Here is a 14,538-nt window from a genome sequence, read left to right on the forward strand (position 1 = left end):
CTAAACTACATATAACTAGGTGTAGTGTTTTAACTAATAACTTTTTGAGTAAACTTCTGTTTTGCTCCCTGTGGTTTGGTCACTTTAACGGTTTTGCCCCAAACCTTTGAAAATGGTCATTTTACTCCCTGATGTTTTGGTTTTGTTGCCAGTTTGCTCCCTGCAGGGAGCAAAATGGAAAAACAAACAAATTGGATGAAGTTAGAGGCGGGGAGCAAACTGGCAAAAAAAACAAAACATCAGGGAGTGAAATGGCTATTTTTAAAGGTTTAGAGCAAAACCGTTAAAGTGACCAAACCACAGGGAGCAAAACGGAAGTTTACTCTAACTTTTTTTAAACGACTAACAAATCCTCCAAATGGGCTACTGGCGAGATACACTCGCCACCGAACCGGGAAAACCCTCGCCTAGTGCCGAAGCCCATGAACACTCACCCGAAGGCACGACAGTGCGGTGAGATAAAACCCACTTAGTTCAAGGATCGAACTAGCGACCGCCGCCTACTCGCCCAACCTAGCTATCACCGCCTACTCGCCTAGTCTCCCATCATCACCACCAGGTGCCACCTAAACTAAATGGTGGGGTAGGAATTGAACCCAGGTCACTTGGAACACCAGATCTCTCGCTTACCACTCCACCACCAGCTCATTTGTCTTTAACTAATAACTTAAATAAATTAACTAATAAATAAACGTGTGTGCTTGTGATTGGTGGTATGATGGTGGAACCCATCATCTAATTCCCTTCGTGCCTGTTATCGTGTTATAAGAGAAGGGTGGCGTTTAGTGTCTGATGGGTGTGACATGTAGTCCTTGACGTCTTCACTACACATAGTTTATAACATTTCTAGTCGGTAAAACTGACCCAAAACAGACCAACACGAACCCGGAAATTACTATAGTAGAATCGGTCGTCGGTCTTCTATCTCTTGCCAATTCGATTTCGATCCGGTTCATCCCGACCCGACCCGAATACCCAAGCCAAGGTTCTCCACGTAATAATAGTTTCAAGAAGTTTTTACATAATTACCCTTCAACCAAAAGCTGTCAAACTCCTGTGATCAACTCCCAACTTACATCACGCGTTACTTCTTATACACATTCATTACAAACCCCAAAACGCCAAAAACACGCCGTTGAGAACTCAGAAACCACTGTTTCCGGCAGATCTCCGGCGTCTGATTCCATTTCCTTCATTTAAATTCACACTCTCAAACCTCCAATTCAGATCTGCAACAACTCAATTTCATCAAATTTCATTTTCAATTCCAAAAATCACTCATTATACGTACTTTAATCGTTGTTATTGATATTATTAGTTGTAATTCATGAATATTATGTTCCGATACCAGCAAGAGAAGATCAGATTATTATCCTTTTGTTCAAATTAGGTTTCGTTTTTGTGTTGTGATTATCGTGTGATATGGCGGATGCGTTATCTGCAATTCCGGCTGCCGTACTGCGGAATCTCTCCGATAAGCTTTACGAGAAGCGGAAGAATGCTGCGCTTGAGGTTAGGGTTGAGTTTTGATCGGTTTAGTTAAATTTGAAATGTTTTACTGTTGAATTCAGATGAGATTAGTTTTGTGTTGATTTTAGGTTGAAGGAATTGTGAAGCAGTTGACAGCTGCTGGTGATCATGATAAGATTACTGCTGTGATTAATTTGTTGACTCATGAGTTTGCTTATTCGCCTCAGTTGAATCATCGGAAGGTGTAGTGAGAATTATTTGTGAGATTTGGTTTGAATTGGTTGTGATTTGGTGTTGTTTTGTTATAGGGAGGGTTGATTGGATTGGCTGCAGCTACTGTTGGTTTGAGTGGTGAAGCTGCACAGCATCTGGAGGTTTGTGTTAGTTTTTTGCATTGTTGGTTGGTATGATGTATGAGCATATGTATAGGTGTTGTGCTTTGAGGATACACTAGTTAAACATATGCTATAGTAGTTATTGCTTATCTTCACATTTCTGGTGATGTGCTGGTAGCAGATAATAGAGATGTTACTTTAGAGTCATGGTTGATTTGCGTGAATAGCTATTTTAACGACAAATGAGGATTTAATCTATTAATTTGTTTCACGAGAATAGTCTTGTCTACTTTTTAGGGAACGTGGACTGTCTATGTCGCGACTTCATATGTTTTCTGCTAAGCTTTTTGTAGAATAGAATAATATAGGTAAAAACGCCCCGCTTGCGGTATGCGCATATAATGTATATATGTGTGGGCGTTTGGGGGGCAAAAGTGAAAGTGCAGTAATTTGAACGTTATTTTACTAATTTCGTGAAAATAACGTTAAAAGAGGGGGATGGTTAATCATGCATCATGTGGTGGCGTTGATAGCCGAAAGACAAGGGGGTACATGCACTAATCAGCATTTGTCTCAATTGCTGAGTGTTATGTGCCTTATGTCCAAGGCTTGATGCAAAACTACTATGGATCCGGGGGTCTCACTGGAAGCAGCCTCTATTTCTACGGGGCAGAGGTAAGGGTGTCTACATCTTACCCTCCTCAGACCCTACCTTAGCTTTGCTATTGGTGAGATTTACTGAGTATGATAATGATGATGAATAATATAGGTAAAACATAGAGTCTAGACATAGTGATAAGCAGTACTTAAGTTTTCGAATACCCTCCTAAGCATCATCCAAGGTATCACATCATTGGAATTGCCGAGTTGCTGATTATAACAATGAGAAATATTTTCTAGAAAATGTGAGCTAACGGATGGATAATACCCTCCAAAGAAGTAAATTTGTAGATCTTGTGGTACCAGTTGTGGAATGGTTGCAGCTACAATTAAATATGATTAATTTGGTGGTTATCAGTCATCAGTCAACTTCTTATTTCCTCGTCGTGATCTCTGTATGTGTCCTGTTAAAGCTTTATTTTACTATGTAATACAAAATAATAAAAAACAACAAGAAGTCTTCATTAAGTAACCGTTGCATTCCAAAGTCTACATTGACAATCATTTGTATAATATTATTGATACACATAAAGTTTATATAGACGTGATTAAACTTAAATATCAAACTTATAACCTGAATTTTCCAGTTAGTTTAAAGGGTATTTGATTCAACCAAAAGTTCGCATAGGGTTCATGTCCAGTTTTTGTTAGATGGTAATCTACTTGAAAGTGAGTTACCGGTCTGAATTATTCCGGCACTTCTTTTACTTTTAAGATTTTTCAGCAATTAAAGAAGTCTCGAATTCTTTTGAATTTTTTTTAGCCCCATTGCATTGAGTTTAATGTTACCATATTAATATATAATTTCAGCGTATAATTTGTTGATCTCTTTGCCATTTTTGTGCATCACTGCTAACGCAAGACACAAACTAGTTAATGTCTTGAAGAAAGGATAAGATAGTCGTGATATACTTGTACTAGACATTAAGTTCTCGATATAGGATCCAATTACGATTCATCAACTTGTGTGAGTCACAAGAGGTTGTCGTTGTAGTTATTTTTCCTTGTTGACATGTTTATATACTAATTGCCTTACTATGCATATAAAACAATAACTTATAGGCAACCTATTTGGTAATCAGGTTTTCTTTATTTTAAGGGATCATTCCATGATAGATCATGTGATCCTTAGAAAATGACCAGTCGGGTTATCAGTTAGGAAAATTTTGTTTTTTATGACGGATCGTGGAACACCATTATTGGCCAAGAAGTTACCATGTTGACAAAATGGTTGGTTTATTTTGATGTCTGTTTTATGATTTATTTCATCACTACTTTTTATACATGTAGTGTATCTTATTATATTACTACAGCTAACAACACACCTAAAGAACTACCCATTTATTACCTTCCAGCCACATGATTGAATGAACTACTATATTGGAATTTATTTGGCATGCCATATATAAAGAACCAGACTAAGGGTTTTTTTTTCGAATTGTATCTCTTAATACACAATGACACAAAATAGCGATTCGAGTCTTCAAAACATCTGTTCACCATTTCGCTATGGTGTATATTATTTAACGGTTAGAAAATCACGTTTTAGATATGGTTGTATATCAGTGAAGTTCATTTATTATCCAAGAAAAATATTTTGTGCAACTTGATGGTACAACAATTCATTCTCTATTTTACGTCTATTTCTCACATAAAGTAACCAGTTGATGCGAACATGATTGTACCAATTAATTTGAATGAATTCTTCTTTCTTCTCTTTTGCCGTTTCATACAACCTTCCAGCAAATTCTACCACCAGTGATAAACTCTTTCTCTGATCAAGATAGCAGAGTTCGCTACTATGCTTGTGAAGCTTTATACAACATTGCAAAGGTGAGGATGAATTCAAATATCATCAATCAAGCTTTCTCGATGCAAGACATTTTCGGTTTATGTCATGCCTTTTGCAGGTGGTGAGAGGAGAGTTTATTTTCCACTTCAACAAAATATTTGATGCGTTGTGTAAGCTTTCAGCCGACTCAGATCCCAATGTACAAAGTGCTGCCCATCTTTTAGATAGACTTGTGAAGGCAAGTATTCTTATCAGTTATCATATGCTATAGCTTTTGACCATCTTCTATGTGACCTAAACTGCAAACTATGCTGTTTTACGTGTCGGAATACAGGACATAGTGACAGAGAGTGATCAATTCAGGTGATTATATATTTGATTTCATCTGCTGATTCGACTTAAAATATGTATGTAAAGTTAATTTGTTATCCTGCTTATTGTAACTAGCATTGAGGAATTTATACCGTTGTTGAGAGAGCGGATGAACGTCTTGAATCCTTACGTTCGCCAGTTTTTGGTGGGATGGATCACGGTATTGGACAGTGTTCCAGACATAGATATGCTGGGCTTTCTTCCTGATTTTCTTGACGGTAAATTATTCTGAATTAAAGCTAATAGAATGTTATATTGTTATCTCTCACACCACTTTTTTTTGTCAGACCTTTATAAACTTCACTAACATGATGAAATTCCAGGTTTATTTAACATGTTAAGTGATTCCAGCCTTGAAATCCGGCAGCAAGCTGATTCAGCACTTTCAGAGTTCCTTCAAGAGATTAAAAACTCTCCGGTAAGACTTGTTCTATAGGAATTAGGAAACGTGATATGTAGTGTATGGTATTATACGTCTTTGTGTTTTTAAAATTACGTGGAACCTATATACGTCTTTATGTTTTTAAAATTACGTGGAACCGATCGATAAACCTAACGATTAGTGTTTAAATTCGTTCAAGATGGAAGTTTTGATAGATAGAACTAATTCGGTAAGAATTTCGACATTATAATGACGTCATCACAGATTTATTCAGTACCGGAAGAGTTTACATCGTTAGGCTCTGGGAGAATCAACTGTGATATCTCCTCCCAATCAAGACTTATCTAGTTTAAACGTGTTGCACCTCTATTTATAGCCCATGATCCATACGTTTGGGAGCTTCAACCGTATGGCTCTTGCGTTTGAACTGTATAATCGTATGGACTCATACGTTTTACATCACCAAACGTAAGGCCATCAGTCAAACATATCACTCATGTGTTTGACTGTTCTCATGTGTTTAAACTCACTAACTCATACATATACACTACAAACTCTATCTATCCTATTCACACAGTAACAGACACAAATATGCATTAACAGTTTTGTCAATGCCTTTTGCTTTCAAGGAAATACAACTGGTTGGCACTGGTAGTAGTTCGTGCTGCTGTGTGCACTGATGAAACTTCTGAGTTTCTTGACGATGACATCATTCTTTTTCACCATCAATTTTCATTCTTTTTACGTAAATTTCTGACTAGCAATCTTACTCATGAAGTCTGTAGACTATGGTCGTATGGCTGAAATACTTGTACAGAGAGCAGCTTCCCCTGATGAATTTACGCGTTGGACAGCAATAACATGGGTGAGGATCAAATATATCATCGCTATCAATATTCATATTTGTGCAGATATGTTTATTGAGGCATTATTGATTAGAAAACTGTTTGTGCAGATAAATGAGTTTGTCAAACTTGGTGGAGACCAGCTTGTACCTTATTATGCCGATATATTGGGAGCTATCTTGCCTTGCATAGCTGACAATGAAGAGAAAATACGAGTGGTAAGTTTGTAATGTTTTTCAGTATAGAGTCTTTATGTGCTGAAACCTAAAATTTACTGATTTCCCAATATTTAATGTGATATTCTACTGTTTTTTTTATATATCATGTTATGACCATCAGGTAGCCCGTGAAACAAACGAAGAGCTTGGTGCAATCCAAACTGTTCCAGCTGAAGGGTTTGATGTTGGAGCTATTCTCTCCGTTGCAAGGAGGTGTGCTTTACTGCTTTAACACTAAAGTTTTAATAATTTGCCTATGTGGTTTATACTGCTTTAGACGTCGTATATTGAGACAGAATATCATAGTAAAATTTCCTTTAGGACACTTGTGCTGTGTATGTTGTTTTGAATATGGTTTTATTATTTCAATCTATCAGGCAGTTATCTAGTGAGCACGAGGCTACTCGAATTGAGTCATTGCACTGGATTTCAACTCTTTTGAATAGACACCGTCCAGAGGTAACATTCCATTATCATTATATAAAACAGTGTTACCATTTGTTCTAGATTTTTGTTAATTATATGCTTTTTAAGTTTGTCTACCATTAGAGTTTGTATTCAGTTTATTTTTGCTGTATTTTAGAAATATCTCTACTTGCATACAAGCTGGATTTGTTATATGTACCGGTATTGAACTAGCTGACAAGTTTTGTGTTTGTAACACTGCACTTCTCAATAGAGTATATTAATGTGTGCTTTCTGGCCTCAAAGATAAAAATGATCGAGATCTTAACAAATTCGGAAACAAATTAATATGTGATCTCATGTGTTTAACAGGTTCTGACTTTTCTTAATGATATTTTTGACACACTTCTGAAGCCACTCTCAGATCCCTCTGATCAGGTAATCTTTCACACACACACACACTTTCCGTTTCTCAAAAAGTCAGTGCTGATAGAGTTATCTTATATAAGTCCAACTGTTTTACGGTACCATCGTAGGTAGTGCTCCTGGTACTTGAGGTGCATGCAGCCATAGCAAGAGACCAATATAACTTCCGCCAGCTCGTTGTTTTCTTAGTTCATAAGTTCCATACAGATAATGATCTCCTGGAAAGGTGATACGTGTTCTTATCTTTACCAAAATATATTTTTTTCTGATTTCCTTTTTCGTTTCTAAATGAATTTCTGTGCTAACTTTTTTGTTTGCCCCTTCAGGCGAGGCGCGTTAATTATTCGCCGACTTTGTGTGCTTTTAGATTCCGAAAGAGTTTACCGGGAACTTTCCAAGATTCTTGAGGAGGAAGCAGATCTGGATTTTGCATCTACAATGGTTCAGGTATCATTCAGTGGTAGATAGAAAGTTATATATGATAATAAACCGAGTATTTGAAGAGCTGAAGTTTGATCTGAAGAACAATTATTCATATTTCAGGCATTAAATTTGATTCTGCTGACGTCTTCAGAGTTGTCTGACCTACGAAACCTTTTAAAGCGATCTCTAGTTAATACTGCTGGAAAAGACTTCTTTCTTTCGCTGTATTCCTCATGGAGCCATTCATCGATGGCCATAATAAGTCTCTGCTTATTAGCACAGGCTTACCAACATGCAAGTTCCGTCATTCAGTCTCTAACGGAGGAAGATATTAATGTCAGATTTTTAATCCAACTAGACAAATTAATACACCTGTTGGAGACTCCTACTTTTGCTTACCTTAGACTTCAGGTGCTTTGGTTGCTATTATTTTTTTTTTCCTTCTATAGTTTTGAAAGTTGATTATACTTTAATAATATGTGTTTGTGTGTGTATATTACTTGCAGCTTCTTGAACCGGAAAGATATGTATGGTTGTTGAAAGCTCTGTATGGTCTTCTTATGTTACTTCCTCAGGCAAGTATAGTTAATAAGTTATTCTTTATTTCCTTTAGAGTAAAATGCCATTTTCGTCCTTGAGGTTTGGCCAGTTTTGCGACTTTCATCGGAAGGTTTGTTTTTCCGCATCTGGATCCAAAAGGTTTGAAATCTTGCCATTTTCATCCAGCTCGTTAACTCCATCCATTTTTCTCCGTTAAGTCAGGGGTATTTCCGTCTTTTTTGTTAACTTAAAGGGCAATTTGGTCTTTTTCACCTTATGTACAAGCATTTAGCATAATGTACAAGTATTCAAAAGACCGAATTACCTTTTAGGTTAACAAAAAAGACGAAAATACCCCTGACTTAACGAAGAAAAATAGATGGAGTTAACGAGCTGGATGAAAATGTCGAGATTTCAAACCTTTTGGATCCAGATGCGGAAAAACAAACCTTTGAACAAAAGTCACAAACCTCAGGGATGAAAATGGCATTTTACTCTTTCCTTTATTATAACATACAAAAATATGATCTGTAAATTCATATCATCTGATGATATATACTGATGTTTATATATTCAGCAAAGTGCTGCGTTTAAGATTTTAAGGACTCGTTTGAAGACGGTGCCTTCATACTCCTTCAACAACCCCATGTCAACAGGGCTACATGTTTTAGAAGATGGTAACATGAACGATGGTGATATCAGTAGCATGCATAATGGGATAAACTTTGCATCTTTGCTGCAGCGATTTCAACAGACACAACATCAGCATCGGCTGCATTCAAAATCACCAGCACGGTCACACAACATTCCCACATCCTCGAAGGTGGGTATTCTGTTCTTTCTTCCCTTTTTCCTTGAAACTTATAAGAAAATCTGTATAAACATTTTATCTGTGCAGGAGGTTCAAAAACCGGAAGAAGTGAGGGGAAGTGGAGCTGTGGTGCCGGAGATTAACAGGCCACCTTCAAGATCATCCCGCAAAGGTCCAGGACAGCTACATTTATGAAAATATCTATTTTGTTGGCGGGTATAGAGTGTAAATTGTTGTACATCGTAGCGGTTTATCTTTCTCATCAACTTATGAAGGCATTGGATTTTTTTTTTTTTTTGTTATCTTTCCCGATTTCCAGAACGATGCCTGGAACCAGACAGACGTTTGCTCTTTGTGGTTGTGTTATTTTTATTGAAAACCGCAAAGCGTGTATAGGCAGAGAGACTATGTTTAAAGCTGGTTCCCGGTCAAGGTTTATGCAACTGCTGCTGAATCTCAGATAGCAGAATTTCATTTGTGTTTGATCACTTATTTCTCATTGTCGTATGTAACATCGTTGGTACGCCCTGCACACAAGGTGTCTGATATTTCTAAAAATTGATTATAGATTACAGATTTTACTTTTTAATCCTTCTGTTTTTTGAACATCGATTTTTTTATAAAACCGACAAAGCCAACAACCAGCAAGATGTGCAGGCAACGCCACGATATCCTTGTACATTCACTGCATAACCACATACAGCTACATAGAAACATTCTGAAATTTAAATTTACACCAATCGGACCGCCAAACAAGATGTTGTATACACATTACAGTTTACACCATAAGTTACAATACAAGGACACCGAGAAAAGACAAGGATGGGTCAAAGCCATTTCTCTTCTTCTAAAATGTTAGCTGGCCTGGCATTGATAACCTCATAACTGATCCATGTTTGCCCCAAAACTTCTAGTCACCACATCAGTTTCTATATGTATACCAAATAGACACTAAATACAACTGAACTAGTACGAATGTACAACGTTACATATATCTAGCAACGTTACATATTATGAATGTACAACGTTAATTGACAAAGCCATCGGAGCTAAGGTGTTGCTTCCCTTGAGATCAAGGGTTCGAGCCCCGTCGAAGGCGGATTTGGTGGTTTGGAACAATTAGGGGTTTTATGAAGTGTATAGCTCAGTAAATTACTATAAAAATTTTTACACTTTTATAATTCTATTCTTTTTTTACTACCAGAATACTTTTAATATAATTCTGTTCTTTTTTTTACTACCAAAATACTTTTAATATGATTTATCGTCTAAAAAGGAACAAAATAATAAAATTGAATTCATATGATTTATCGTTTAAAAAGGAACAAAATAATAACATTAAATTATTTACTGAGCTTTTCATTGAAACATTAATTGCCCATAAATGTTTGCATAAAAATGATTTCAAGTTGAATTTCAATTCAAATCGCTCTACTTTTCATGAACTGCCCCCAAATGGGTTTTTATTATTTTAACGGCCAATGAAATAAAAACCGGCTACCTGGGTAATCCAATGGCAAAATACAACCCTATACGCCCGCGACTGCAGAGAGCACTAAGTAGCCCAAGCCCACTAACTCCAGTCGCCCGAAGGCCCATTGCAGTAAAACCCGGTTAAACTTATATTTAAACTTAAGACCTATGACCTCAAAACCAATTTTTTTACTTCCCTTCACTCATTGGCGCCAGGTTTAAGTAAACATATCATTCATCACTGACTAAAGTCTTTAATTTTTTATTTTTAGATTGGGTTTAAGTATTGACTTTAGAAGCAACTCAGATCTTTGAACATATGAGTTGGTTCTTTTTTCAATATTCTAAATTTGTATTCATTTTACCAAATATGCTAAAGTAAAATAAAAATTATTCGTTACAAAAAAAGGTCTTTTACTTTTTGATAGAGTAATTATAAAATAAAAGGTCTTTTACTTTTTGATAGAGTAATTATAAAAAAAAAAAAAAAAGTATATAATCAGAGCAATAAATATAAACTCAAAACTATAACCATTTTTAATTTTATCGCCACTTATCAAGAACAGAAACATATACACAAGATTAAGAATTAAAAACAGTAAATTTTCAGAATCCTATTTTTTAACATATGATTAAAAATTAAAAACATTAAATTTCCAAAATTCTTTTTTAACATACCTTTTAAGAGTCAAATTAATTTTTTTTAACATACCTTTTAATAGTCAAATTAAATTTTAATAACCCAAGTTATAACTCGATAATAATATGCACCCATAGTTTAACCAATGACATTTCTAACTTTTACTTTCGTTGTCAAGGACAATCTCACTCTATTAGAGAAGCAATCCCATAAGCACATGATGAACACTTTATTCATCCTTGTCCTGATGATAATGTTGTAAAATGCCATAAAACATCATGTATAGGGAAGACGGAGTTACTTCTTCGTTAAAGTAAGACCGTTCTTAACAATGCAAGTGAAAGTTAGAAGAGTCGTTGCTCAAATTGTTATTATGAATTATTATTAGCCAGCGAATCATAGTTTGGATTATTGAAATCCAAATTATGTATATACATTGCATATAAGTTATAAAGATAGTGCATGCGGTAAACTTATATTAAGTTAACTTGTGGAAATCACACTTAATCTCAATTGTTAACTTAGTTGTAACATGTTTGGTCCTTTTTAATTTATATTTATTAGTTTCATAAGTTACTTTCTTTTTAAATGATCACTAACACATGTAACTAATAACACAACTTTAAAATTAAATCAAAACTCGTTTGGCGAATCTCCAATCATCCCCACTGCTTGTAGCCCTAGCCTTGTCACTTCATAACTGTCGTTCTTGTTTTTCTCTCATGATTATCCTCATTGCCCCCCCCCCCTCCCTCCCCCCCTCTCTCCCTCTCTCACTCTCTCTCGTTTTGCTTGTTTCCTTATTGTCATTCCCCAAGCCTAACTACACTAGAATCACCGATGACCACCACATATATTCCTTGATTGCCATCTTCTTTCTTTGTTCAAATACGTAGCCATAACATTGCTTCAATATAGCTACACTATCACAATCAATCGATATGGGTTTCGTTTCAAAATCGGAGGATCTTATATAAAATTCAAGTTTCTATTTAATCATGCACATGCAAAAAAACAATATTGATACACTATCGCAGTCTACTTACTTTTTAAAAGTTATCATTACACATGTAACTAATAACAAAATACCAAAATTAAACTGAAACTCCTTGCCAAATCTCCATTCATCCTCACTGACCTTTTTCATTTCATGACCATCATTGATTCACAACTTTATTACGCCCTCACCCGTTTCTTTCTCATGATCATCCTCATCGTCCTCTTAAAGCTCGCAAAATCTCTCTCCTGTTTTACGTGTTTCCTTACTATGATTTCTCAAACCCAGCCACACAAGAATCACCATCGACCATCACACAAATCCCTCATCGTTATCTTCCTCCCTCTTTGTTCAAATGCGTTAACCACAAGCTTCTTTCCATATAGCAACACCGTCACACTCGATCGATATCAAAAAAAAAAAATAATAAATAAATAAATAAATTAAATAAATAAATAAACATTTTGGTAAACTAATATTATTGGTCAACATGAATTAAATGAATTAACAACTCTCCTGCATCTTTGTGCTTATTATTTGTCATCTATAAAACCTCATTGGATTTCATACGGGGACCACACCCCACCCTGATTCCAAGTTAAACTAATCACACCTAAAATTGGGGCGACAAATTAGGGTTTCATAAAATCCCCAAATCCTTTCAAATTCATCCTTCGATCGATTCAAATTCTTCCAATATCACATTGAAATCGATTATCATTCGCAAAATCAACCGTCACATCCTTTCAATTTCATAAATTCACCGTGCAATCTATTCAAATACATCTCCAATCGTTCAAATTCATCACAAATCGACTCAAATTCATCTCAAATCGCTTCAAATTCATCTCAAATCGTTCAAATTTCACAAATCCATGGGACTGAAGAACTTATTCCACCGGAAAAAGAAATCCGGCACCGACAACAGCCACAACGGCGTCGTTTCACCGTCCGTCAACTCCGTCCATTCCGTCAACAACTCTCGCATCCAGATCGAGACCGAACTACAACAAGTTTTCAAAAAATTCGACGTTAACGGCGACGGAAAGATCTCCTCCTCCGAACTCGGATCAATAATGGGGAGTTTAGGTCACCGGCCGACGGACGACGAATTGGAGAGCATGATCAACTCTGTGGACGCTGACGGTGACGGATTCATTGATCTGCAGGAGTTTATTGAGCTGAACACGAAGGATGTTGATTCGAATGAGGTGTTGGAGAGTTTGAGAGATGCTTTTTCGGTGTTTGATACTGATAAGAATGGTCTGATCTCTGCGGAGGAGTTGCAGAATGTGTTAGGGCGGTTGGAGGAGGAGTGTTCGATCGGAGATTGCCGGAAAATGATCGCCGGAGTTGATGTGAATGGTGATGGGATGATTAGTTTTGATGAGTTTAGGGTTATGATGATGAGTGGCGTGAGGTTTAATGGGGTCAAGAATAGTTGATTTCATTTTTGGTGAAATTGTTTATCGGTTAAGTTTTTAGTGTTTTGAAAGTTGAAAGTTAAAAGTTGAGAAAGTTGAAATATGAACTTTAAAAAAGAAAAGAGAATGTGTTTTTTTTTTTTTTTTTTTTTTTCAGATTTTCGGTGAAATTGTTTATCCATTTTTCGCTAGTAGTGTTGAATTTACTGAAAATTTTTGAACTGTTTTTTGTGCGGTATAAATATTGGATTTTTAATAGTCCGGTCTCCATCAATTTGGATTTTAAGAGTCTGGCTCTCACTTCGTTTAAGCTCTGGTTAGGATGTTGGTTTGGCCGGTTTGTGGGTTTTGGATGATTGGTTTATTTTTGTTCTAGATCTATATATATTTTATATAATGGTGTTTTAGATGTTTATTTGTGCATGCAAATTATTGTGAATTGACTTTGCATATTTAATTGAGGTTATGATGCATGTTTCTTAGTTGGATAAATCATTATATGTTGTGTTTTGTATATTTAATTGAGCCAATGGTTAAATATTTAACATGTTAATAATGTGTAGATTTGTAATTTATTATGTTCAAAAAATAGTTTTTATAATCAAATATAGTTTTTATGCGTATAATCATATGCTATTTATTATTTATTATGTTGTATTTTGTTAAATGGTCTAATCGCACGTCTTGTGTAATCACATGATCTTTTCAATTTAAATTTGTATTGTTCTACGTATCTATCTATCTCTTTTTTAAGAGAAAATATTCTTTAGACGAAATACAAAAATTACTAACTTTGTTTTGTCCGATAAAATTTATGGTCATATATACACCAATGTAAAACCAGGAGAAAAGATGCAACAAAAAACACTTTCTGACTCGATTTTCATACCTTTTTTTCTGTATTCTCTTTTTAGTTATCTTCACCCATATAAATGTATGATATAATAGAAGTATATATATGTCTGTTTGAAAAAAAAAAGATTAATATAAGAGGATTAAGTATGACTTTTGATACAAATATAGAATACAATCTTCTTCTTCTATGTTATCACTCTTCATGCTAAAGGTAAAACTTTCATACGTTAGTATTGCTATTAATCACTTTACCGAAAGGCCAACGACTATACAATCCGTAAACCTTAGAACCCATTCTTAAAAGAGGATGACTATATTTATGTACCTTATTTCACAATTTTGGTTCTTACTTCATATTCGGGTTGCGTATTCTTTTTTGTACATTGTTTCTTTTCTGATTTAGGTTAACTATTAAGAAAATATTCAGTTACGAATTTCTTTTTCTAGTAATCAACTAATTAGCAATCATC

General features: G+C 35.4%; 2 protein-coding genes across 2 annotated transcripts; both read left to right on the forward strand.

The window, feature by feature from the left end:
* The first annotated feature begins 1,076 nt into the window (after window positions 1–1,076).
* On the forward strand, window positions 1,077–9,167 carry LOC110911404 (protein VAC14 homolog). The gene is made up of 19 exons (XM_022156011.2): window positions 1,077–1,512; window positions 1,599–1,712; window positions 1,779–1,844; window positions 4,209–4,298; window positions 4,376–4,495; window positions 4,592–4,620; window positions 4,705–4,847; window positions 4,953–5,047; window positions 5,790–5,876; window positions 5,967–6,074; window positions 6,196–6,287; window positions 6,452–6,533; window positions 6,852–6,917; window positions 7,016–7,131; window positions 7,232–7,352; window positions 7,449–7,739; window positions 7,835–7,903; window positions 8,446–8,691; window positions 8,767–9,167. The coding sequence occupies exons 1-19, from the start codon at window positions 1,423–1,425 to the stop codon at window positions 8,872–8,874; spliced, it is 2,133 nt and encodes a 710-aa protein (XP_022011703.1). The 5' UTR covers window positions 1,077–1,422; the 3' UTR covers window positions 8,875–9,167.
* Window positions 9,168–12,365: 3,198 nt separating this feature from the next.
* LOC110911405 (probable calcium-binding protein CML25) lies at window positions 12,366–13,335 on the forward strand. The gene has a single exon (XM_022156012.2). The coding sequence runs from the start codon at window positions 12,665–12,667 to the stop codon at window positions 13,232–13,234; it is 570 nt and encodes a 189-aa protein (XP_022011704.1). The 5' UTR covers window positions 12,366–12,664; the 3' UTR covers window positions 13,235–13,335.
* Window positions 13,336–14,538: the final 1,203 nt, after the last annotated feature.

This window comes from Helianthus annuus, chromosome 15, assembly GCF_002127325.2.
Source record: "Helianthus annuus cultivar XRQ/B chromosome 15, HanXRQr2.0-SUNRISE, whole genome shotgun sequence".
Lineage (NCBI taxonomy): Eukaryota > Viridiplantae > Streptophyta > Magnoliopsida > Asterales > Asteraceae > Helianthus > Helianthus annuus.